At 45.4% G+C, this 25,771-nt stretch overlaps 1 protein-coding gene across 2 annotated transcripts in view; it reads right to left on the reverse strand.

Annotated features, from left to right (window-relative positions):
- DPYSL2 (dihydropyrimidinase like 2) overlaps positions 1-25,771 on the reverse strand; it is a 146,479-nt gene that overhangs the window by 20,239 nt on the left and 100,469 nt on the right. The window contains exons 1-4 of one of the 2 annotated variants that reach the window (XM_069767015.1): positions 24,195-24,383; positions 8,508-8,596; positions 7,736-7,920; positions 2,792-2,956 (exon numbers count right to left, since the gene is read on the reverse strand). In XM_069767015.1, the coding sequence (XP_069623116.1) occupies positions 2,792-2,956; positions 7,736-7,920; positions 8,508-8,596; positions 24,195-24,233 (478 nt within the window). In that variant the 5' untranslated portion in view covers positions 24,234-24,383. Of the gene's footprint in view, positions 1-2,791; positions 2,957-7,735; positions 7,921-8,507; positions 8,597-24,194; positions 24,384-25,771 lie in introns of those variants that run through there. The other variant, XM_069767014.1, reaches the window with a different exon arrangement.

Consider the following 25,771-nt stretch of genomic DNA (forward strand, 5'->3'; position numbering starts at 1 on the left):
GTGCCCCAAAAAGTGCTACCTCCAACAGTGCCCCAATAATAGTGCTACCTCCAACAGTGCCCCAATAATAGTGCTGCCTCCCAACAGTGCCCCAATAATAGCGTTGCCTCCCAACAGTGCCCCAATAATAGCGTTGCCTCCAACAGTGCCTCAATAATAGTGCTACCTCAAACGGTGCCACTATTGTGGCACTATCTCCAACAGTGCCCCAATAATAGTACTACCTCCAACAGTGTCCCAATAATAGTGCTACCTCCAACAGTGTCCCAATAATAGTGCTACCTCCAACAGTGTCCCAATAATAGTGCTACCTCCAACAGTGCCCCAAAAAGTGCTACCTCCAACAGTGCCCCAATAATAGCGCTACCTCCAACAGTGCCCCAATAATAGCGCTACCTCCAACAGTGCCCCATTAATAGTGCTACCTCCAACAGTGCCCCAATAATAGCGCTACCTCCAACAGTGCCCCAATAGTGGCACCATCTCCAACAGTGCCCCAATAGTGGCACCATCTCCAACAGTGCCACAATAATCGCGGTACCTCCAACAGTGTCCAAATAATAGTGCTACCTCCAACAGTGCCCCAATAACAGCGCTACCCCCAACAATGCTCCAATAATAGTGCTACCTTTAACAGTGCCCCAATAATGGCAACCACCTCCAAGAGTGCCCCAAAAATAGTGCTACCTCCAACAGTGCCCCAATAATGGCAACCACCTCCAACAGTACCGCAATAGTGGCAACCATCTCCAACAATGCCCCAATAATAGCGCTACCTCCAACAGTGCCCCAATAATGGAGCTACCTCCAACAGTGCCCCAATAGTGGCACCATCTCCAACAGTGCCCCAATAATAGAGCCACCTCCAACAGTGCCCCAATAGCGCTACCCCAACAGTGCTCCAATAATAGAGCTACCTCCAACAGCGCCCCAATAAAAGAACCATCTCCAAGAGTGCCCCAAAAATAGTGGTACCTCCAACAGTGCCCCAATAATGGCAACCACCTCCAACAGTACCCCAATAGTGGCAACCATCTCCAACAGTGCCCCAATAATAGTGCTACCTCCAACAGAGCCCCGATAATAGTGCTAACTCCAACCGCACCCAAATAGTGGCACTATCTCCAACAGTGCCCCAATAATAGTGCTACCTCCAACAGTGCCCCAATAATAGCGCTACCTCCAACAGTGCCCCAATAATAGCGCTACCCCCAACAGTGCTCCAATAATAGTGCCACCTCCAACAGTGCCCCAATAATAGCGCTACCTCCAACAGTGCCACAATAATCGCGGTACCTCCAAAAGTGTCCCAATAATAGTGCTACCTCCAACAGTGCCCCAATAACAGCGCTACCCCCAACAGTGCCCCAATAGTGGCACAATCTCCAACAGTGCTCCAATAATAGAGCTACCTCCAACAGCGCCCCAATAAAAGAACCATCTCCAAGAGTGCCCCAAAAATAGTGCTACCTCCAACAGTGCCCCAATAATGGCAACCACCTCCAACAGAACCCCAATAGTTACAACCATCTCCAACAGTGCCCCAATAATAGTGCTACCTCCAACAGAGCCCCAATAATGGCAACCACCTCCAACAGTACCCCAATAGTGGCACCATCTCCAACAGTGCCCCAATAATGGAGCTACCTCCAACAGCGCCCCAATAAAAGAACCATCTCCAAGAGTGCCCCAAAAATAGTGCTACCTCCAACAGTGCCCCAATAATGGCAACCACCTCCAACAGTACCCCAATAGTGGCAACCATCTCCAACAGTGCCTCAATAATAGTGCTACCTCCAACAGAGCCTCAATAATGGCAACCACCTCCAACAGTGCCACCATCGCCAACAGTGCCCCAATCACAGCACCATCTCCAGCATTACATCAATAATAGTACTACCTCCAACAGTGCCCAATAGTGGCATCCACCTCCGACAAAGCTACAATAGTAGTACTACCACCAACAGTGCCCCAACAGTAGCACCATCTCCAACAGTACCCCAATAGTAGTAGCAGCACCCCTAACAGTGCCCCAATAGTAGAGGCACCTCTAACAGTGCCCCAATAGTAATGGCACCCCCCCACCAGTACCCCAATAGATGTGGGACCCCCAACAGTGCCCCAATATTAGCAGCACCCCCAACAGTGCCCCGATAGTAGCGGCACCCCCCAGCAGTGCCCCGATAGTAGCGGCACCCCCCAGCAGTGCCCCGATAGTAGCGGCATTTCCAACATTGCCTTTTTAGTGCCCTAATATTAGCAGCACTTCCAGCAGTGTCCCAATAGTGATACAATCTCCAACACTCCTCCAATATTAGCACCACCTCCAACAATCCCTCAATAGTAGTACTAAGATACAGGCGACCATATCCAACATTCCGGATAGCAGTACTACCTCAAACAGTGCCCTAATAGTAGCGCTACCTTCATCAGTAGCCTAATTGTAGCGGCACCTCCCACAGTGCCGCAATAGTAGCAGCACCTGCAAAATTGCCTGTTTAGTGGCACCAGCTCCAACAGTGCCCCAATATTAGCAGCCACCTACACTAATGGTAACCAACGATGCCCGACAGTCAACAGTCATGTCACCAGAGTGATATACAGTCATCCATACAAGGATACTGTATGGGCACTGCCATCTCTGCCAGGAACGATAACGCCGGACTCCCTGGTGCCCTGCACTGCTTACGGCCCCACAAATGGCACCGGCTGTGTATACGGGCACAGCGTTGGTGGCATCCATCTCTCTGGTACCGTTACATAAGGGCATAGTGTACATATTAGGACTTACCATGATCTTTCACCAGCGCCTCCATTTCTTCCTGGACGCCCTTGTGCCACTCTGTGATGTCCACGTGCAAGGAGTAGTCACAACAGGTTTTGCTCTCTGCCCACTCTCGCCACTGCTCAAAAGCGCTGATCAGACTGGTCCCCGGCTCCGGCACCACATGGTCGACTGTCGGGGGGGGACAGAAATAAAGGTGAGCGATTGGTTTTTGTTCCCACTATATAAACATACAGAGTGGACCTTTTCAGACATTAAGATACAAAAATTTGCAAAAAACATTCAGTATTTCTCCATTTCTGAATGAGGGAAAATGGGGTAAATTAAGCTGATATATATTTTTTACTTTTTCCAATTTTTTTTTTTTTTTAAATCTTTTGGAAATGTATTTATTTATTTTAATCACTATTAAGTCCCCTGAGGGGACTCTAACCTGCGATTGTTTGATTGCTTTATATAGTGCAGTAATATAGTACACAGCGCTACTATAGAGGGTATACATGGTTCAGCCTCTGGCTGAGCGTCTCAAAAATCGTCAGCTGCCGACAGCAACTAAATGGTCGATCATCATAATTAAGGGTGAAAACACCAAAAACATCAACAGTCGGGTTGGTCTCTGACCTTCCAGCCATAGACTGTGTAAATGTCGCCATCTTGATATGTTTTTAACTTTAACACTTTGCTGATACGATTCACTAATAAAGAAAATTTACTCCGTGAAGCAACTAAATGGTTAATAGTAGCAGTCGGAGCGAGCTCCATACAGCCCTCAACAACATGGCTGAATAACACAGCCATCATCTGCTGGAAATGGATTAAGTTCAGCTTCTGAGCCCTCCACATCCATCCTCTGCCAACAAGCACCGGTACATGTATGTCGCTTTTCGTTAATGGGTTAAAACCAAAATTAGTAATCTTGCAATATTTACATTGGCCACTGGGGCTTTTTAGACTCCTTATTCCTGTACTTTCAGGACAAATTTTCAGTATTCTCATTATCATCAAGGCAGAATTACAGATATCTATAGGCAGATCCACATTCACATTAGGTGATGTTACAGCTCCCCCTCCCTTCACAACAACCTTTGCACACAGTTATTAGATGTTTCAATACAAAACATCGGGTCGGAGTCTGTTCAGACGCCGACGGATAGTACCGGTTGACACTGTTGTACCCTCGGACTGCAGGGCAGCTTGAACTTGTTTGGATGTTAGTCGAGGTTCTTTATCCAACATCCGCACAATCTTGCGTTGAAATCTCTTGTCAATTTTTCTTTTCCGTCCACATCTAGGGAGGTTAGCCACAGTGCCATGGGCTTTAAACTTCTTGATGACACTGCGCACGGTAGACACAGGAAAATTCAGGTCTTTGGAGATGGACTTGTAGCCTTGAGATTGCTCATGCTTCCTCACAATTTGGTTTCTCAAGTCCTCAGACAGTTCTTTGGTCTTCTTTCTTTTCTCCATGCTCAATGTGGTACACACAAGGACACAGGACAGAGGTTGAGTCAACTTTATTCCATTTGATAAAGATCCATGTAGGATCGAAACGCGTCGCTCGTGTCCTGATATGCACATGTAGAGCATATGTCCACCGTTGTTTTTACATTGGCGAAATAAAGTTGGAATTTGGATTTTACTATTTGGAGCTGGAACGATTTTTTCTTTCCTCCAACTTTATTCCATGTCAACTGGCTGCAAGTGTGATTTAGTTATTGCCAACACCTGTTAGGTGCCACAGGTACAGTGGGGCAAAAAAGTATTTAGTCAGTCAGCAATAGTGCAAGTTCCACCACTTAAAAATATGAGAGGCGTCTGTAATTTACATCATAGGTAGACCTCAACTATGGGAGGCAAACTGAGAAAAAAAAAAATCCAGAAAATCACATTGTCTGTTTTTTTAACAATTTATTTGCATATTATGGTGGAAAATAAGTATTTGGTCAGAAACAAACAATCAAGATTTCTGGCTCTCACAGACCTGTAACTTCTTCTTTAAGAGTCTCCTCTTTCCTCCACTCATTACCTGTAGTAATGGCACCTGTTTAAACTTGTTATCAGTATAAAAAGACACCTGACTGACTAAATACTTTTTTTCCCCACTGTAAGTTACAGGTGCTGTTAATTACACTAATTAGAGAAGCATCACATGATTTTTCGAACAGTGGCAATACTTTTGTCCACCCCCTTTTTTATGTTTGGTGTGGAATTATATCCAATTTGGCTTTAGGACAATTCTTTTTGTGTTTTTTTCATTTAAGACAAATTAAATGAAGATAATAATAACAAAGAATTTGTGATTGCAATAATTTTCAGGAAGAAACTGAGTATTATCTGACAGAATTGCAAGGGTGTCAATACTTTTGGCCATGACTGTATATACACATATGTACATACATACACAAATACACGAACACACAGTGTCATGTAAAAGTTTGGGAACCCCTAGTCAAAATGCCTGTAGTGTAAACCGTTAAGCAAGTCGAAGATAAAATGATCTTTAAAACACCTAAAGTTAAAGATGACACATTACCTTATGCCAGTCATTACACTGGTTACCCATCCACTCAAGAATCCAGTACAAAACTACTACCCTCATCCACAAAGCACTCCATGGCTCAGCACCACCCTACATCTCCTCTCTGGTCTCAGTCTACCACCCTACCCGTGCCCTCCGCTCCGCTGATGACCTCAGGTTAGCATCCTCAATAATCAGAACCTCCCACTCCCGTCTCCAAGACTTTACACGTGCTGCGCCGATTCTTTGGAATGCACTACCTAGGATAATACGATTAATCCCCAATCCCCACAGTTTTAAGCGTGCCCTAAAAACTCATTTGTTCAGACTGGCCTACCGCCTCAATGCATTAACCTAACGATCCCTGTGTGGCCTATATTAAAAAAAAAAAAAAAATTAATTAACTGGTTCATGCAGCTTTACATGAACACCCAAGCCTTACACTATGGCTGGTCCGAATAACTATAGCAATTGTTACCATCCACCTCTCGTGTCTCCCCTTTTCCTCATAGTCTGTAAGCTTACGAGCAGGGCCCTCATTCCTCCTGGTATCTGTTTTGAACTGTATTTCTGTTATGCTGTAATGTCTATTGTATGTACAAGTCCCCTCTATAATTTGTAAAGCGCTGCGGAATATGTTGGCGCTATATAAATAAAAATTATTATTATTATTATTATTATTACCTTTGTATTTTAGGCAAAAAAAAAAATATATATAGGTATTTTCATCTCATATTTTAAAGATTACAAAAAGGAAAATGGGGGGGATGCAAAAGCTTGGGCACCCTTGGAGACTTGTGTACTCATAACTTTGACCAAGGATTTAGACCTTAATTAGCCTGTTAGGGTTATGGCTTGTTCACTATCATCGTTAGGAAAGTCCATGTGATGCAAATTTCCCAGCTTCATAAAAACTCAGCTTCCTCTAACCTTGTGCTAATAAACAGAATCACGGGTTCTTCTAAACAGCTGCCTAGCACTCTGAAAATGAAAGTGGTGGATGCCCACAAAGCAGAAGGCGGCTTTAAGAAGATGGCAAAGAGTTTTCAAGTTGCCCTTTCCTCAGTTTGAAATGTAATTTGTCATGACTCTGACAGAATGATCCCACCTCCATCCTGGTCAGGTCAGGGTTAATTCTAGTTTGCCTCTCTTTGGTTCTGGGGCGGCTATTTAAGGTTGGTAGTTCCTGGGTTTGGTGTTGGTGATACTTCCGTACACTCCGTTTCTGGTTGCTGACCCAGGTTACTCCTCTGTAATCATTGTGCCTCTGTGCGTGTGAGCTTTTGCTGTGTATGACCCGGCTTGTCCCCTGACTTTTGCCTCTGTATCCTGCATTGTACTACCCTGTCCTTTCTGGTTATCTGACCCCTTGGCTCATCTCAGTTTACTCTCTGTCTCATCCCTAGGTACCAAGCTCTCGTCTGGTTCTTGGCCCTCGGCACTCCTTTAACTACATTTACGTTCTGTGCCCTGTACTCCACGCTCCCAGCTACCTTCCCTGGCCACACAAGCGGTGACTCCGCCCCCTGTTATCACGTGACTGCTTTGTTCCGGGTCCTGTGCTTACTGCTTAGTCTCAGGTCCTTGGGCACTGCTTGCCTTGTTCCCCCACTCCCTGCATCCTTTCCCGTGCCCTCTGATAGCGCCCCCTAGGCTGAGCAAGTGACACCATCGGTGTCACTACATAATTAAGAAATGGCAGCTAACAGGAAAGTGGAGGTCAAGATAAGGTCTGGAAGACCAAGCAAAATTTCAGTGAGAGCTGCTCATTAGACTGCTGGAAGGGCAAATCAGAACCTCCGCTACTTTGCAAATGACGTTCAGAAAGATTTAGCAGACTCTGGTTTTGTGGTACATTGTTCTGCTATTGTTCAGCGACACCTTCCCAAATATTACCTTCATGGAAGAGTCATCAGAAGAAAACCTCTCCTGCATCCTCACCATAAAATTCAGCATCAGGCAAAAGATCATCTACACAAGCCTGATGCATTTTGGAAACAAGTCCTGTGGACTGATGAGGTTAACATAGAACTCTTTGGCCACAATGATCAAAGGTATGTGTGGGAAAAAAAAGGGCACAGAATTTCAGGAAAAGAACATCTTGCCAACCATTAAGCATAGGGGTGGATCAATCATGCTGTGAGGTTGTGTTGCAGCCAATAGCACGGGGAACATTTCACGGGAAGAATGGATTCAATGAAATTTCAGCAAATTCTTGATGCAAACATAACACCATCTGTAAAGAAGCTGAAGATGAAAAGAGGATGGCTTCTACAAATGGATAATGATCCTAAACACATGTCAGAATCCACAATAGACAACCTAAAAAAGCGCTAGCTGAAGCCTTACCATTACAATGGCCCTCACAGTCCCCTGATCTGAACATCACTGAAAATCTGTGGCTAGACCTCAAAACAGATATTCCCACTTACTGATCATGGTGGTGCCACCAGCCAAAGATGCTTTGGTCCCCTGGAAGAAGTCATCAGCAGACACCATTCCATTGCATGGTTTTTGGAAGCAGGTGTGGACATCAATGCCCCCGGGTATGACCATCCTGCCATGAGCCTCAATGGTCTTCACACCACCAGGCACAATTAGGTTTTCACCGATCTGCCTATAAGAGAAAGTCGTAAGAAAAATACCTCATCCGATGCCATCTACCTTTGGTCATATCTACATCCTGGTGAGATACAAGCTAAATAAGATCTCAGGGGCTGCTCCTCATTGCCAAATATAGAATAGAGGCATTTGTAGGTATTAAAGTGTAAGTACATAGGTCCACCTGGTCCCTCATCCCCCCCCCAAAAAAAAAGTGTAGGTATAGGAGGTGCCAGAAATACCTGGCAGCCACTCGTCCCTCTTCTCCCTCTACACAACATGTGAGGAAACCATAGGTATAAAAGATTTGGGGTTGTTTTTTTTTTGTTTTTTTAGGGATTTATCCCAAACACAAAGGAGATGGTAGACCTGAAGCTCCTGACAAAGCAAAATCCGGTGAGCCAGAAGCCCCTGACAAAGCGTAATCCGGTGAGGCAGGTACAGCACTTTGGCAGCTTACGCATTTGAGTTCGACAACCTGTATTCATAGGGGTTAACCCGAAACGCGCTATGGTTTAATTCAAGAGAAAAATGTAAAAAAAAAAAAATCTCTTCCATATCTGACCTGCTTTAATGCACCCCTCCTGTGAATTTTATACTTACTTAATGAGCCCATCCTCCATGTAAATGTCGGCATGGAATGATTGGTCATCATTGACGATTTTACCGCCTTTTATAAGGAGTCGGTCGCTCTGAAAGCAAAGACATAAAGATAAAGAGTCAAATCAATGCAGCCGATAGTTTCTAGAAAAATGTAATGGACTCCAAGGCATTTTGGATCTCTTCACTTAAATGAACACGTCAATGTAGACCCCGTAACGAGACTCGCCACGTCTTAGGATAATGGTCAAACCAGAATCTCCACTTGCATGTTTAATTTCCTAAAGCAGCATGGCATGGCCTAAAAGTCTCCATACACTGGCATGTCACTCTCCTCAAGGGGAGACGTTACCTCTTAGACACCAGTCAGAGGCCTCATACAGCCACATTTGATATTATAAAATATTTAGTCCACCTCAAATCAGTGATACATTGTTTTAACAAGTGGACTTTTGGGAGTTTTTTTAGGTCCTCATTCAGTGAATTCTAACACCCCAAAACATATGTCTGGAAATAGAGATTTTGGTTTGGCTTTTAGCCTAAGTTATGTGGCAAGGTTCATTAAAGGGTCAATGTTGACTTTCAGGATTGCTACGTCTAGGTGACACTAGAATTCAAGTCCTCTTCCTCTCTGAAGAGGCAATTAGCATATTTCATTTCCCCAGGGTAGCATTGAATGGCCTATAAGTCTCCTTACACCTGTATGTCACTCTCCACAAGTAAAGACGTTACCTCTTAGACCCAAGTCAGAGGCCTCTCATACAACCAAACCATGTCAGCAAATTGAGATTCTGGTTTGGCTTTTATCCCAAGTCATCAGGCAAGGCTCGTTAAAGGGTCGATATTGACTTTTAGGATTGCTACCTCTTATAGTGGACACTAGAATTCAAGTATTTTTTCTCTGCATCTCCATGGTAACAGACTACAAACAAACCCTGTGTAGTCTGACTGTGCAGTCCAACTTCCTTTGAGGATAATATACATTTTGAAGGCTATGGAGACGCAGAGAAAGAAGTATGACTGTAGGATCGGACTACACAGAATTTGTTGACGGCTTGTTATCAATAGGGAATGTGCACATGACGTCTTTTGGGGCGGATTCCGCGTAAAAAAAAAAAACGCTCAAAAGAATGAACAGACTCTTTCCTATGTAAGAAATGGCTTGCTGTGCGCACTCAGGCTTTTGAGAGTCTTTTAACCACTTTAGGTTTCTTAAAAAAAGAAGTGATCGATCCATTCTTCTGATGTTTTTTTGCTTGGAAGATGCTCCGTTTTCTAATACAAGTAAAAGGGAAAGCTCAATAGATGCCCACACATCCTGTCGAGCGATTTAAAAAAAATTTTAAAGCAAAAACTAAAGCTAGTGGCTTTTTCACTATGCAATTGAATGAAAAAAAAAAAAAAAAAGACTGGAAAACAACAATAAAAAAAACACTAATCAAAAAAACATGGGGAAAACTCTCTCTCTCAAAAAAAAAAAAAAGAGCGGTAGCCAAAACAAAAAAAATGCAATGAATGGTATGGTATTCTACTTGGTGGGTTTGCCAGAGTTTAAAAGACCCTGTGTGCACAGAGACTTAGATTGTGAAGGGGCCTATTACGACCGATCGCTTCTTTTCCCATTTTAAATGCATACGGCACCGGGCATATTGTCCTTTTTATTTTGCACTGATTTTCACAGTATTTACTAAGGGGGCGTGGCTGGCGGTAATTATGCAGCGCAGCCTTAGAGACACGCCCCTGAGGTTCCTGTGAGCCACACCCTCTTAAATAAAAAGGCCAAGATCTCTAGAACAGTATGGAAGATTTAAAGAAGAAAAAAAACTGAATGCTCAGGGGAGCAGAGGGAATAACATTAAAGCAAAAACTGGCTACTTTTGCCCTCAAAAAAAAAAAAAAAAAAACACAAGCCTTTTTTGCAATTCATTCTACATTGTGCTGATCCTATGTAAAGACCACCTGGAAGTATATGAATAAACTGAAAACTGGGTGCTACCAGTTGTGTGTATCTACGTAGTTCGAGACTGTCCAATCAGTTGACACTGTAAGATAGATAGTTAGTCATGGTGAAAAGCGTTGTTGAGCCAGAAATTGTTCCATTTTAATGAAATTTTCCTCCCTGAAAATTATTGCAATAACAAATGTTTTGCTATACAGAATAGATCGGCTCACTCGGCTGCACATGGAGGTAGTCAATGGAACACTGCGCCCTTAAGGAAGCACTTGGTACCGCATAAACCATGGTGTGGTAAAGAAAATACAGCCCTCTGGGCAAATCATCAAAATAAAACAGTAGCACTTTGTGCAGTCTTTGCAGTAGAGGGAAGGGGAGTCAGCCCGCTCAGGGTTAACAATGTCCTTGCACAACCACTATGTGCAGAAACACTCTCCTGGAGTCTTCCTCTCCAGACCCTCAATAGCCCAGCTATTTAAAGACAGACCATGTGACTCTGCATCATGTGACTTGATCACATGATCCTGACATCACACAGGTCCTGTCAGGACTCTGCATGTGGAGATAAGGTGGACCCCCTTCCACCCGCTCTATGGAGGTCCACTACAACCAGTTTCAATAAACCGACCCAATAGTGTGCTGGAGGAAACTATTATAATTTTACATCACTGATGCCATCATGCGCAGTATCTCCCTCCATCACATTATTTCCTTTCCGTGTATTAGAAGAACACAAAGAAATAGAGAAAATAGGAAATCATTTCACACAGAACACCAAAAATGGGCCAGACAAAATTGTTGGCACCTTTTAAAAATGTGGGTAAATAACTTTTGTTTCTAGCATGTGATGCTCGTTCAAACTCACCTGTGGCAAGTATCAGGTGTGGGTAATATAATAATCACACATGAAACCAGATAAAAAAGGGGAGAAGTTTACTCAATCTTTGCATTATGTGTCTGTGTGTGCCACACTAAGCATGGAAACAGAGAAGAGAACTGGCTGAGGACTTGAGAATCAAAATTGTTGAACAATATCAACAATTTCAAGGTTACAACTTCATCTCCAGATATCATGATATTCCTTTGTGCATGGTGTGCAAGTTTACACCGCATGGCACTGTAGCTCCCTGGATGGCAGAGAAAACCTGATGAAAGGTTGCAAAGCAGAATAGTCCGGATGGTGGATAAGCAGCCCCAACGAAGTTCTGAAGAAACTCAAGGTGTCCTGCAGGTTCAGGGAGCATCAGTGTCAGCGCGAACTATCCGTTGACATTTAAATTACCATAAATGAAACACTAAGGCTATGTGCACACGTAAGAAATGTGGTGCAGAATTTTGTGCAGATTTTACCACTGCGGATTTCCATTTAAGGCTATGTGCACACGTTCAGGATTTCTTGCAGAAATTTCCTGAGAAAAACCTGAAATTTTCTGCAAGAAATCTGCATGCGTTTTTTGCGCGTTTTTGGTGCTTTTTTTTTTTTGCGGATTTTTCCGGACATTTCCCAATGCATTATAGAGTGGGAAATCCGCAAAAAATCCGCAAAATTAATGAACATGCTGCGTTTTTTTAACGCGATGCGCTTTTTTCACGGAAAAAAAAACGCATCATGTGCACAAAAATTGCGAAATTCATTCTAAATGATGGGATGCATAATGTATGCTGTTTTTTTGCAGTTTTATAGCGTTTTTATAGCGAAAAATCAGCAACGTGTGCACACAGCCTAACAGAGGGTGGCTCAGCAGATGACATGATGTGACGCTGTGCCATGTGTAGGGTGACACATCGTATCCAGAGACAGAGCCCATTCTTCCGTCAGTGTAACCACACGGCCACTGCGGGGGGACGCCGCCTCTTGGTTGCCAGGGTGTGGGCTTCCTGTAGAAGTGGAGCCAGGCACGCAGAGGAGACCACTCTCTGCCAGCCCGTCGGTCTGAATGTGAGTCACATGTAGGATACAAACCCCATGTCTGGTAACCAGCAGAAACCAGTATACAAACAGAAGAATCCAGGAGCAGGACGTCTCCACCAGACCGAGGCGCTGCTCTCTACGCCGTGCTGATGAGGCTGGCACTGCCAGGAGACCACAATGACATTTCATCAGACAGTAACACTTTTCAGCTGACAAAGACGTCCTTGGTCATACGCCAAATGTCACACCCGATCATGGAACCTAAATCCCCTCCTAGTGTAAGTTATTAACGATCGCCAAATATCCGACTAATATACAGGGGCAGGCATACCAGATACTTGCCAAGCATCCTGCATGGGGAGAACTCCCAGGTCCTGGAAAAGCACCCACTACACGTAGACCTAGCACTGGACCTGGGGAGGGGGAGTTTATTAGTTTTCACCTGGTGGAAGCTGATTTGAAGGGAGAAGTTGTTAACGGAAAAATATCTTTTACTAATAGGGTGAATTTTTTTCTTTTTTTATTTAAACGCTATGTCCTTTCAGCGTTTTTGCTGCATTTTTGCACTTTTTTGTGGCTTTCTATGGAGGAAAAAAAACACTGAAAGAATTGACATACTCCAGATTCAAAAACCGCTCCTGTCCTCAAATCCAGTCAGGAGATTAAAAAAAAGCCAAGTCTGTGCTTGATATTTCTGAAATCTCATAGATGTCGCTGGTACTGTAAAAAGCAGATTTTAATTTGCAGGAAAAAGCAGCAAAAACACTGCATGTGAACGGAGCCTAAATTGGAGAACTCCTTTAAGGATTATAAAAGAACTCAGTGACATTTAATTTATTTGCTAAAAAAAATAAAAAATAAATTTGACAGATAAGGATGACCCGACAGGGAAAACTGATCTGTGTCAGAAGTATTTTAATAAAGATGATCTTTCTCCAGTTAGAGAATGTTAAACTGGTCACATCATGGCATAGTGACTGCGGAGCGGAATAAAACCTATGTTTTCATATTTTCTCCTCTCCATTGTGGAGATACTAGCTTGTAAAGCTTAGTTTATAACTTATGATAAGTCCCGACAGATCGTTACTAAAGATTCGTCTATGGGGGTGTGTACTTTTCCCCTGTATAAGGTTGATCAATCAAAGGTAGGATGCATCATGTAGAGGGGGAAAAAGAACACGCCCCCAGAAGATCAGAAGAATACATTTTCTCCTATGTGATGTAATGATTAGTGATGAGCTTGTATACTCGTTGCTCGGGTGTCCTCCGAGTATTTTGGGACATTTCATTTTTGTCAACACAGCTGCATGAGTTGCGGCTACTAGACAGCCTGAATACATGTGGGGGTTGCCTGTTTGTAAGGGAGTCCTCACATGTATTCAGGCTGTCTTGCAGCCACAAGTCATGCAGCTGCGTCGAAAAAAACTAAATCTCCGAGCACGCCAAAATACTCGGAGGACACCAGAACAAACTCGGGAAAACCCGAGCAACGAGTATACTCACTCATCACTAGAAATGATAGACACCTAAGATCTCTGCAGCTACTGTGTAGACTACAGAAAATTGAATGTCATTACAAACACCTCCAGCTTTCATCCCAGGGCAATTAGTGTGGGGGGTGTAACGCTGATCGACACACTGCTCCACAGGTAGGGCTTATCCTCGTGGGGCATGGCTAGGTATCTAACGAGCCTTCACTAAAGACTCTTGTGTTGAGGATAGGCTGGGTTGCCGGTAGACATCAGGTACTACTGCACGGCAGTCCCCCAGACTACAGCAGCTGATCAGACGGTCAGAGGCACAGATTCAAAGTACAGGAGGGCAAAGACGAGGTCAGATGGTCCAAGCTCTGGGCAGGCAGCAAAGGAACAGAAAATGCAGCCAAGGTCAGACAGGATGGATAGGCAAGCTGGGTCAATAACAGGAGAACCAGAAACACACATGCACAAACAAACAGCTCACTAGCTGGCATGGGATAGATCGGGGAACCTAATCTCTGCAGGATTAAATTCCTGCAGAAACCAGCCACGTCCTCTTAAGGCTAAATGGAAGCAACATGGTGTTGCAGCAGTGCAGGAGCGTTGCATGAGGCAAAACTCAGTGAGTCGGCCTGATGTGAGGAGAAACCATGTTGTGACCATGGTTAGCAGGGAGGCACTGAAAGGGCACGTGAGTTACCACCATGACAAAGGAAGGGGAGGAGTAGAGCAGATTTGAGTGCGATTACAAACACCTCTGCAGCTCTCCTCTCACAGGGCTATCAGTTGAGCCCCTTTCCTCCACACTGACTGCTGTGAGATACAAGCTGGAGGTGTTTGTGATTACTCCGTACTCTACACAATAGCTGCAGAGGTCAGGGCTGGCTATCGTTACAAATGGTGGGAATTTAACACGCAACCCCATTCCCCCCCCCCCCCCCCCTCCCGAGAAGAACATCTGCTAATGCCCGGTTGGCTTTAACATAAATTAGGATCTAAAGTTTACAAACTAATAAACGGAGATAAATTAAAAAAAAAAAAAAGTTTTATTATGATCTGAAGCCATTATTCCATGTGGCACTCGGAGGACAATGTGAAAGAGCAGAGATGCAGTGTAAAGCATGGAGGCATCGAACATGAGATGTCACACCTTTTGTGTAAAAGTGGCTTTAGAGGCGGGCGCCCCTCTATAACATTGAAATGCCCTATTTTACATAGGATTTGTGTTATAAGCATCATCTGCAGTATCTAAAGAGAGCCTATCGCCATTTTATCACATGGACAATGGAAAAATTATACGTGTGATAATATGTGCAAAAGTCAAACTTTTACTGATGCGAAGGGCAGCAGAACTTACTCCATTAGGCATTTTATCTCTTGTTCTATAAGGGAGTGATCTATTGTGCCCATTGTCCATGTGATAACATTTACATTGGTCAGACAACCAGGGAACTTCGAATCCGTACAAGAGAGCATGTCAGAGACATCGATAAAAGTAAATTCTAGCTTGTTAAAGGTTAAAGGTATCGATGTAGTGCAGATGGGGTCTAGAGGGGGTAATTTGGCCAAAAATGTGGCAAGGGTAGAAAGTAAGTGGATCTCCAGACTTGGCAGTATAGCCCCACATGGGTTAAATGAAAATTTTCAGCTTTCTTGGAGTAGGTCATTCAGGGGTGTAGTGGTTTTTTTAGGGGTTTTGGGACAATTATTGGGATGTATTTTTAATCTATTTTAATATTTTCTTTATTAGATATTTTTTCACGATCTCTGGACGTTTTCCGAATTGTTTTTCCATTCAAGCCTGCACAGGATAGTTGAAAACATCACTGATCTGTTGAGTGGATGTTTCAATGTATCAGTAGCCGTTATTGATAGCTTGATACTCATGATGTTTAATCAATATATATATATATATCTTATGAGCAGATGTGTATTTATTTATTATTGATCATGTATTATTGTTTGTCACGCTATTTTTGCATGTTCTATAAATATTGTTCTAGATTAGAATTTTGGATCTATGGAATCATGTAGCACTGTTGCACTATTTTAGCACTTTGATTGCACTGCTGCCACTTTCTTTATAATCATGTTGTTGCATATTATTTACGATCAATGTCACTGCGTATATTGTTATTATACCGTGTTTAGGGATGTCACCTTTTGGACACTGTTTTATAACTGTCTGCTTGCAGAAATTGTAGTTCGATAGATATTTATTGTATTTTGTACATCGTATATATGGGGTAGATTGTGTGCATCATCATATATTTTATTAATTTGTGGAGGTTTACAAGTTGTCATTTTCGTTAGGCGCGGTATTTACCGTTGTCATTTAGATCCGCTATTGTGTCCTTGGGATGCGCGCTGTCACTGGTCTGGCGGCGTACAGACTTCATCTATCTCCGGTAATAGAGACTTAGCTGATACGCACAGCGCTCATAACTGAGCGCCTGGGTGTTTGCGGTCCACCGTCCGGAGATGATGATGTCACTTCCGGTACGCGGCGGATAGTGTCAGCGCACTACAGGTTCCCTATGGCTACACTGACGCTAGCGTTATGTTGCTATTGATTGATTGGTGGATGGTTTGTATAAAGGTCCGGCGTCCCTCTACCCCGACACGCCCCGAGGAAGTGTTGACGAAACGCGCGTCGGGGTGAAGGAACGGTTTCACGGACTTCAGACACTATGTAAGTGATCTAATTTTCACTCTTTTTGACTGGTATTTGAGCCTTGGTGGTGCCGGTTTATATGGGGTATTGATTTCATATATTGCACATGCTAGCATAGCCGTAGATACGTTATTTATTTTCCCCACCGTTTTACCAGATTGTTGTGGCTACTAAATACCGCCCTGCTTAATATATCAGCTACATGGGCAGGTCTGGCAGTGTGGCTCATGATTCATACGAGTGTTTTATTTGATGATATTCCGTGTTACCTCTGTTCCTTTACATCGGAGGTATTTTTCTGTATAAATGAATTGTGTGTTTTTACATGTAAATTATTTCATAAATATCATTATATGGATTAATTGATGTACATTGTGTGTTAAGTTCTTTCTTTGCTCCTCAACGGCAATTAGGGACTAGTTTTTGATTAGGATAACGTTGGTGTAACACAATGATAATACTGGGATCGTAAAATTGATTGATTCAATACCCGACCCACATTGCAGCTTTTTACCTTTGAGGCTTTCTCGTTAGTTTTAGAACCTTTATTAGGGCGAGCGCCCGACGGTAACATCTATAACTATAGCAACTGGCGCTGTGGAGCTTCTCGGAGGATGGAAAACCCACGGGAAAAAGAAATATTCACGTACGAGGCAACGCCTGACGGTAGAACGCTTATACAGGCAGCACATGTAGATTCTGGATATGGCCCCAAGACCTAATTAATGGATATCTGAGAGTAACGATGGAGGGGGATCCATTTTATGTATATTCAACCGGGGGTTACGGAGACATCTGTAAAAATTGGGGCACAAATAGCCTTACAAAAAAACAGTAATTTTTTTCTATTCTTTTGATATGAAGGCTATAAGGGTGCACTTAAAGGGGTAAATACTGAGGTAAAATACTGAAGGTGTTGATGTGGCCTAATTGTGGGTCTCCTGACCCGAACTTACAGCTCCATAGGCTTCTATGGGGATGAAGGTCAGGAGACTCATGGTCAGTATTGGGACCGAAAAAATGAAGCTGCCTGATCTGGTAAAAAAAAAGGGGGGGGGTGCGGAGCTCTCCTTTATTAACCCACCCGCCTTTAACGCTACCAGTAGGTTAATTTTAGCTAAACACGCCGAGTTCTGCAGGATGGGTTAACTCCTTTCCTCCCGCTTAATGTCAGAGGAGGTAACGATCGGGCAGCTTGATTACAACATGCCCAATCTTTTGGTTCTGAGTGGAGATAAGCCGCCTTTAGAGATATCTGGTAACGGCGTACTGCACTACCCCCCGATATATGACATACGACGGCAGGTTTATGAAAACGGTCTAAAAGAAACGCTCACTTTCTTGCCCAATCAGAACCCGGCTTCCATTTTACTAGAGCAGTTTACAAAATGAGAGCAGAGTTCCAATTGGTCGCTATTGGCGACAAAGACCGTTTTGATAAATGAGGCCCGGTACGTTTTCACTCACAGATCTCTGCTTGCTGTCAGTGAATAAAAACGTTCCTGTTTTCATTCAGAAAACATAATTGAAGGCAAAAGTTACACAATCCGTGACCAAAAACGAATGCTTATTATTCTGTCCTATGCATGCGCCATTTTGGGGGGGAAAATAAACATGGAGTCTGTCAGGTGCCCAAACTAAGCTCCATGTATTACCAGAAATTGTGAAGTTTTAACCCCCCAACATTTCCTGGAAGGCACCAAATGTCAGACGGCCTCCAAGATCTTATCCCAATATGTAGTAGGACCTTAGGTATCCATGGTTACGACCACTAGCAATTAGCTGTCACTATATCGGTGGTCGTAACCATGGATACCTAAGGTCCTGCAATGTCTGCACATGAGGAAAGAGACAGCGCGAATCAGAATTGGGATAGGATCCTGGAGATGGGAATACCCCTTTAAGTAAAATAGGTTACTTGCATTTTTTTTTTTTTTTTTTTTAAATAAGCAGCTTAAAAAAAACTCAGATTTTACCCATGCATGTCAGAAGGCTCAATACTAATTTTCCCACCACTTAATTTAGCATTAAACTAAATTAGAAAAAAAAAATTAATTGGCGACTGAGCGTTCATTATTAGTGGGGAAAAAATAAAATCACATCTCAGACTGCAGCGGCCATGTTGGATATTTTGGACGATGATAAAGTCTGTGCTTATTAATGTCCGAAAAAATCCAACATGCCAGATCGGTGTTGTGAACTATAATAAACGGTCGGTCGGTCATTAGCTGTGTATGGCCACCATAAGGGCAGGTTCACGCGACGTTTTGCCCTGGCGTTTTTGTTTGTGCTTTTTTCTTTTTTTTTAGCAGGTCCATTCCGAAAAACGCCTGAAAAGGATTTAGACTCCTATTGATTTCTATGGAAAAATGACATTTCTGATCATACAGCGTTTTAGCGTCTTTTAACAGAAAAACCCCAAGGGGGTCAAAAAAAAAAAAAAATACGCAGAACTTTCTTCAGGCAATGGAGACGTTACATACTTTACAATAGAAGCATTAGGATGGCTCAAAAAAAACGCCAGGTTGAACTTTTTGAGGTGAATTTTTGTTTTTTAGCAAAAACAATCGCCAGCGTTTTATTTATTGATTAGCGGGTTTCAAAAAGCATCTAAAAATCGTTCAAAAAAAAAAAAAAAATTTACATGAAGAGGTAGGAAAAAAAAAACGCTTCACAATTAAAAATTAAAACGCGACGGTGCTTACTAAAAAAAAAAAGTGGTGTGAATATACGCCAAGACAGCCAGAAAGGTTTTTCTTCTCCCTATTAACCATGACCTCACAGAATCATACGCTGATTTAAAGCACAAGAGATAATGTATGGATGGCACCAGTCCGCTCGGCGTACGCAGCACCGCTGCATAATTCCATCATCTGGACACATGTCCTTCAGATCCGCCTATCAGATAGAAGCCCCCCTGAGCAGCAGATAAAGAACCAGCAGTGATGTCAGATCTTTTCTTCCCATCTCCTGCCCTGATAATGGTGTTAACCGTCCCGGCGCTGGGCGTTTCCACATAAATTACATGCTCCAGATTGCTCCAGTGAAGAAGAGCGGCGCGCATTAATGCACGGCGTCTCCCATCAGATGGCAGCGGTTACCAAGGAAACAAGACCCCACCAATGTATTGTGCCAACGGAGCTCGGCTGGTCGTCCCCCCCCCAACCTGGGATGTGACAGGGGGTCTGCGTGCCTCTCCTCCCCCCTACCCTTGGCCTAATCCACATACAAAAGCACACAATGAGATAGCAGGGTGGTACACCGGGGACACATCGGAGGGGGCACTTGTGCCAGTGTGATGGCCATAGATGAGGGAGTACCTAAGGATAGGGGAGGAGAGTCAACGGATGAAGAGTATAAAGGTATGATTGCTGGGAGACCCTCCTCCGATATATGTGTCACAGGAGCCCCATCTGTCCATTACTAGCCATACCCAGCACCTTTACATGGGACTACTATGATTACAGTCCATGGCATAAAAAATAAAATACAAAACCGCCCTGTACTAAGAACATTGCCACACGCCCTGGAAAATACCCTGGACACAGCTGGCATCATAACAGACCCACACATGTTATGTAACCTCAGCAGTGGTGACGCTTCCCAATTCCTGTGCCCTCCTCAACCCCCTGCCATTACCAGAGGCTGCTAGCATCAGCAGCGACACATTAACAAAAACTGATCCCTACAGCCTGTATATATAGCCGCCACCGTCCGACAACCGATATACTGTATATACAGCCAGTCCCATCTGACAGCCGATATACTGTATATACAGCCTGCCCCATCCAATAGCCTGCACCATCCAACAGCTGATATACTGTACATACAGCCAGCCTCATCCTACAGCCGATATATTCCCATCAGTCAGCAGATATACAGCCTACACCATCTGACAGCCGATATATATTGTACATACAAGCCAGTCCCATCCAACAGCCAATATACTGTATATACAGCCGCCACCGTCCGACAACCGATATACTGTATATACAGCAAGTCCCATCTGACAGCCGATATACTGTATATACAGCCTGCCCCATCCAATAGCCTGCACCATCCAACAGCTGATATACTGTACATACAGCCAGCCTCATCCTACAGCCGATATATTCCCATCAGTCAGCAGATATACAGCCTACACCATCTGACAGCCGATATATATTGTACATACAAGCCAGTCCCATCCAACAGCCAATATACTGTATATACAGCCGCCACCGTCCGACAACCGATATACTGTATATACAGCCAGTCCCATCTGACAGCCGATATACTGTATATACAGCCTGCCCCATCCAATAGCCTGCACCATCCAACAGCTGATATACTGTACATACAGCCAGCCTCATCCTACAGCCGATATATTCCCATCAGTCAGCAGATATACAGCCTACACCATCTGACAGCCGATATATATTGTACATACAAGCCAGTCCCATCCAACAGCCAATATACTGTATATACAGCCGCCACCGTCCGACAACCGATATACTGTATATACAGCCAGCCCCATCCAACAGCCTGCACCATCCAACAGCTGATATACTGTACATACAGCCAACCCCATCCGACGGCTAATATACAGCCTACACCATCCAACAGCTGATATACTGTATATACAGCCAGCCCCATCCAACAGCCAATATACTGTATATACAGCCTACACCAACTGATGGCCTATATACTGTATACACAGCCTACACCATCCAACGGCCGATATACTGTACATACAGCCAGCCCCATCCGACAACCGATATACTGTATATACAGCCAGCCCCATCCGACAGCCGATATACTGTAAATACAGCCAGCCCCATCCAACAGCCTGCACCATACAACAGTTGATATACTGTATATACAGCCGGCCCAGTCCGATAGCCAATATACTGTGTATAAGGCCTGCCCCATCCGACAGCCGATATACTGTATATACAGCCGCCACCGTCCAACAACCGATATACTGTACACACAGCCAGCCCCATCCAACAGTCGATACTGTACATACATCTGTCTCCATCCGACAGCCAATATACAGCCTACACCAGGGGTGTCAAACTGCATTCCTCAAGGGCCGCAAACCATGCGTGTTTTCAAGATTTCCTTAGCTTTGCACAATGTGCTGTAATCATTATGTGTGTAGGTGATTAAATTATCACCTGTGCAGGACAAGGAAATCCTGAAAACATGACCTGTTTGCAGCCCTCGAAGAATGCAGTTTGACACCCCTGGCCTACACCATCCGACAACCAATATACTGTATATACAGCCGGCCCCGTCCGACAGCCGATATACTGTATATACAGCCGGCCCCATCCGACAGCCGATATACTGTATATACAGCCAGCCCCATCCGACAGCCGATATACTGTATATACAGCCGGCCCCATCCGACAGCCGATATACTGTATATACAGCCGGCCCCATCCGACAGCCGATATACTGTATATACAGCCTGCACCATCCGACAGCCGATATACTGTATATACAGCCGGTCACATCCGACAGCCGATATACTGTATATACAGCCGGCCCCATCCGACAGCCGATATACTGTATATACAGCCTGCACCATCCGACAGCCGATATACTGTATATAAAGCCGGTCCCATCCGACAGCCGATATACTGTATATACAGCCGGTCCCATCCGACAGCCGATATACTGTATATACAGCCAGCCTCGTCCGACAGCCGATATACTGTATATACAGCCGGCCCCGTCCGACAGCCGATATACTGTATATACAGCCTGCACCATCCGACAGCCGATATACTGTATATACAGCCGGCCCCGTCCGACAGCCGATATACTGTATATACAGCCGGCCCCATCCGACAGCCGATATACTGTATATACAGCCGGCCCCATCCGACAGCCGATATACTGTATATACAGCCGGCCCCATCCGACAGCCGATATACTGTATATACAGCCGGCCCCATCCGACAGCCGATATACTGTATATACAGCCGGCCCCATCCGACAGCCGATATACTGTATATACAGCCGGCCCCATCAGACAGCCGATATACTGTATATACAGCCAGCCCCATCCGACAGCCGATATACTATATATACAGCCGGCCCCGTCCGACAGCCGATATACTGTATATACAGCCTGCACCATCCGACAGCAGATACACTGTATATACAGCAGGCCCCATCCGACAGCCGATATACTGTATATACAGCCTGCACCATCCGACAGCAGATACACTGTATATACAGCCAGCCCCATCCGACAGTCGATATACTGTATATACAGCCTGCACCATCCGACAGCAGATACACTGTATATACAGCTGACATAATGTGATTATTATATACAGTCCCGGTAGTGACACTTCTACTCCCATCCTCTGGTCACTGTACACAGCCCCTGTAATGACACTACTACTCCCATTCTCTGACCCCTGTAGGGACACTACTATTACCATCCTCTGATCAGTGTATACAGCCCTTGTAGAGACACTACTACTCCCATTCTCCTGTTAGTGTACACAGCCCCTGTAGTGACACTACTACTCCCATCCTCCAATCAGTGTATACAGCCCCTGTAGTGACTCTACTACTCCCATCCTCTGCGCCCTGTAGTGACACTACTACTCCCATCCTGAGCCCTGTAGTGACACTACTACTCCCATCCTGAGCCCTGTAGTGACACTACTCCTCCCATCCTCTGAGCCCTGTAGTGACACTACCTCTCCCATCCTCTGAGCCCTGTAGTGACACTACTACTCCCATCCTCTGAGCCCTGTAGTGACACTACCTCTCCCATCCTCTGAGCCCTGTAGTGACACTACCTCTCCCATCCTCTAGCCCCTGTAGTGACACTACTACTCCCATCCTCTGAGCCCTGTAGTGACACTACTACTCCCATCCTCTAGCCCCTGTAATGACACTACTACTCCCATCCTCTGAGCCCTGTAGTGACACTACTACTCCCATCCTCTGATCCCTGTAGTGACACTACTACTCCCATCCTCTGAACCCTGTAGTGACACTACTACTCCCATCCTCTGAGCCCTGTAATGACACTACTACTCCCATCCTCTGAGCCCTGTAGTGACACTACTACTCCCATCCTCTGAGCCCTGTAGTGACACTACCTCTCCCATCCTCTGAGCCCTGTAGTGACACTACTACTCCCATCCTGAGCCCTGTAGTGACACTACCTCTCCCATCCTCTGAGCCCTGTAGTGACACTACCTCTCCCATCCTCTAGCCCCTGTAGTGACACTACTACTCCCATCCTCTGAGCCCTGTAGTGACACTACTACTCCCATCCTCTAGCCCCTGTAATGACACTACTACTCCCATCCTCTGAGCCCTGTAGTGACACTACTCCTCCCATCCTCTGAGCCCTGTAGTGACACTACTCCTCCCATCCTGAGCCCTGTAGTGACACTACTCCTCCCATCCTGAGCCCTGTAATGACACTACTACTCCCATCCTCTGAGCCCTGTAGTGACACTACTCCTCCCATCCTCTGAGCCCTGTAGTGACACTACTCCTCCCATCCTCCGGTCAGTGCACACAGCCCAGCAGTGACATCAGGCACCGATCTCTCCTGCCCACCGCGCAGCCTCCAGCCCGGCATCCCCGTGTGCAGACAGCCTGGTGCTGCGGCTCTGCTGCCTCCCGCCGCCAATCTGCGCCGTGCACTCACCGTGATGCGCGGAATGTTCTTCTTGCCCTGGTAGGACATGGTGGCGGCGGTGCCCGCGGAGCAGGGCGGGGGTGACGGACACTGGGCTGCGGACGGAGGAGGAGGAGGATGAGGCTGCGCTGCCCCCGATCTCCCGACACCCGGGCTGCAATAAAGGACTTGCAGCAAGCGCCACTACGCATGCGCCGCGCCACTCCCTGTGCTCATCCGAGGCAACAGCTCACAGACTTTCTGATTGGCTGAGGCTGCTGCCGCTATGCAAATGAGCAGCTCGGAAAATGGGCGGAGCCGCGACGGAGGATGCAACCACTGCAATGCAGAGGGGCTGAGAGTGTTGCGCTGCATCCAGTGCCGGACTGTGAGGTGCAGTGTGAGCAGAATATGACCCAGTGCCGGACTGTGAGGTGCAGTGTGAGCAGAATATGACCCAGTGCCGGACTGTGAGGTGCAGTGTGAGCAGAATATGACCCAGTGCCGGACTGTGAGGTGCAGTGTGAGCAGAATATGACCCAGTGCTGGACTGTGAGGTGCAGTGTGAGCAGAATATGACCCAGTGCCGGACTGTGAGGTGCAGTGTGAGCAGAATATGACCCAGTGCCGGACTGTGAGGTGCAGTGTGAGCAGAATATGACCCAGTGCTGGACTGTGAGGTGCAGTGTGAGCAGAATATGACCCAGTGCCAGACAGTGAGGTGCAGTGTGAGCAGAATATGACCCAGTGCCGGACTGTGAGGTGCAGTGTGAGCAGAATATGACCCAGTGCTGGACTGTGAGGTGCAGTGTGAGCAGAATTTGACCCAGTGCCGGACTGTGAGGTGCAGTGTTAGCTGAATATGACCCAGTGCTGGACTGTGAGGTGCAGTGTGAGCAGAATATGACCCAGTGCCGGACAGTGAGGTGCAGTGTGAGCAGAATATAACCCAGTGCCGGACTGTGAGGTGCAGTGTGAGCAGAATATGACCCAGTGCCGGACTGTGAGGTGCAGTGAGAGCAGAATATGACCCAGTGCCGGACAGTGAGGTGCAGTGTGAGCAGAATTTGACCCAGTGCCGGACTGTGAGGTGCAGTGTGAGCAGAATTTGACCCAGTGCCGGACTGTGAGGTGCAGTGTGAGCAGAATATGACCCAGTGCCGGACTGTGAGGTGCAGTGAGAGCAGAATATGACCCAGTGCCGGACAGTGAGGTGCAGTGTGAGCAGAATATAACCCAGTGCCGGACTGTGAGGTGCAGTGTGAGCAGAATATGACCCAGTGCCGGACTGTGAGGTGCAGTGAGAGCAGAATATGACCCAGTGCCGGACAGTGAGGTGCAGTGTGAGCAGAATTTGACCCAGTGCCGGACTGTGAGGTGCAGTGTTAGCTGAATATGACCCAGTACCGGACTGTGAGGTGCAGTGTGAGCAGAATATGACCCAGTGCCGGACTGTGAGGTGCAGTGAGAGCAGAATATGACCCAGTGCCGGACAGTGAGGTGCAGTGTGAGCAGAATATAACCCAGTGCCGGACTGTGAGGTGCAGTGTGAGCAGAATATGACCCAGTGCCGGACTGTGAGGTGCAGTGAGAGCAGAATATGACCC

The sequence above is a fragment of the Ranitomeya imitator genome, chromosome 4 (genome assembly GCF_032444005.1).
Source record: "Ranitomeya imitator isolate aRanImi1 chromosome 4, aRanImi1.pri, whole genome shotgun sequence".
NCBI classification, from domain to species: Eukaryota; Metazoa; Chordata; class Amphibia; order Anura; family Dendrobatidae; genus Ranitomeya; species Ranitomeya imitator.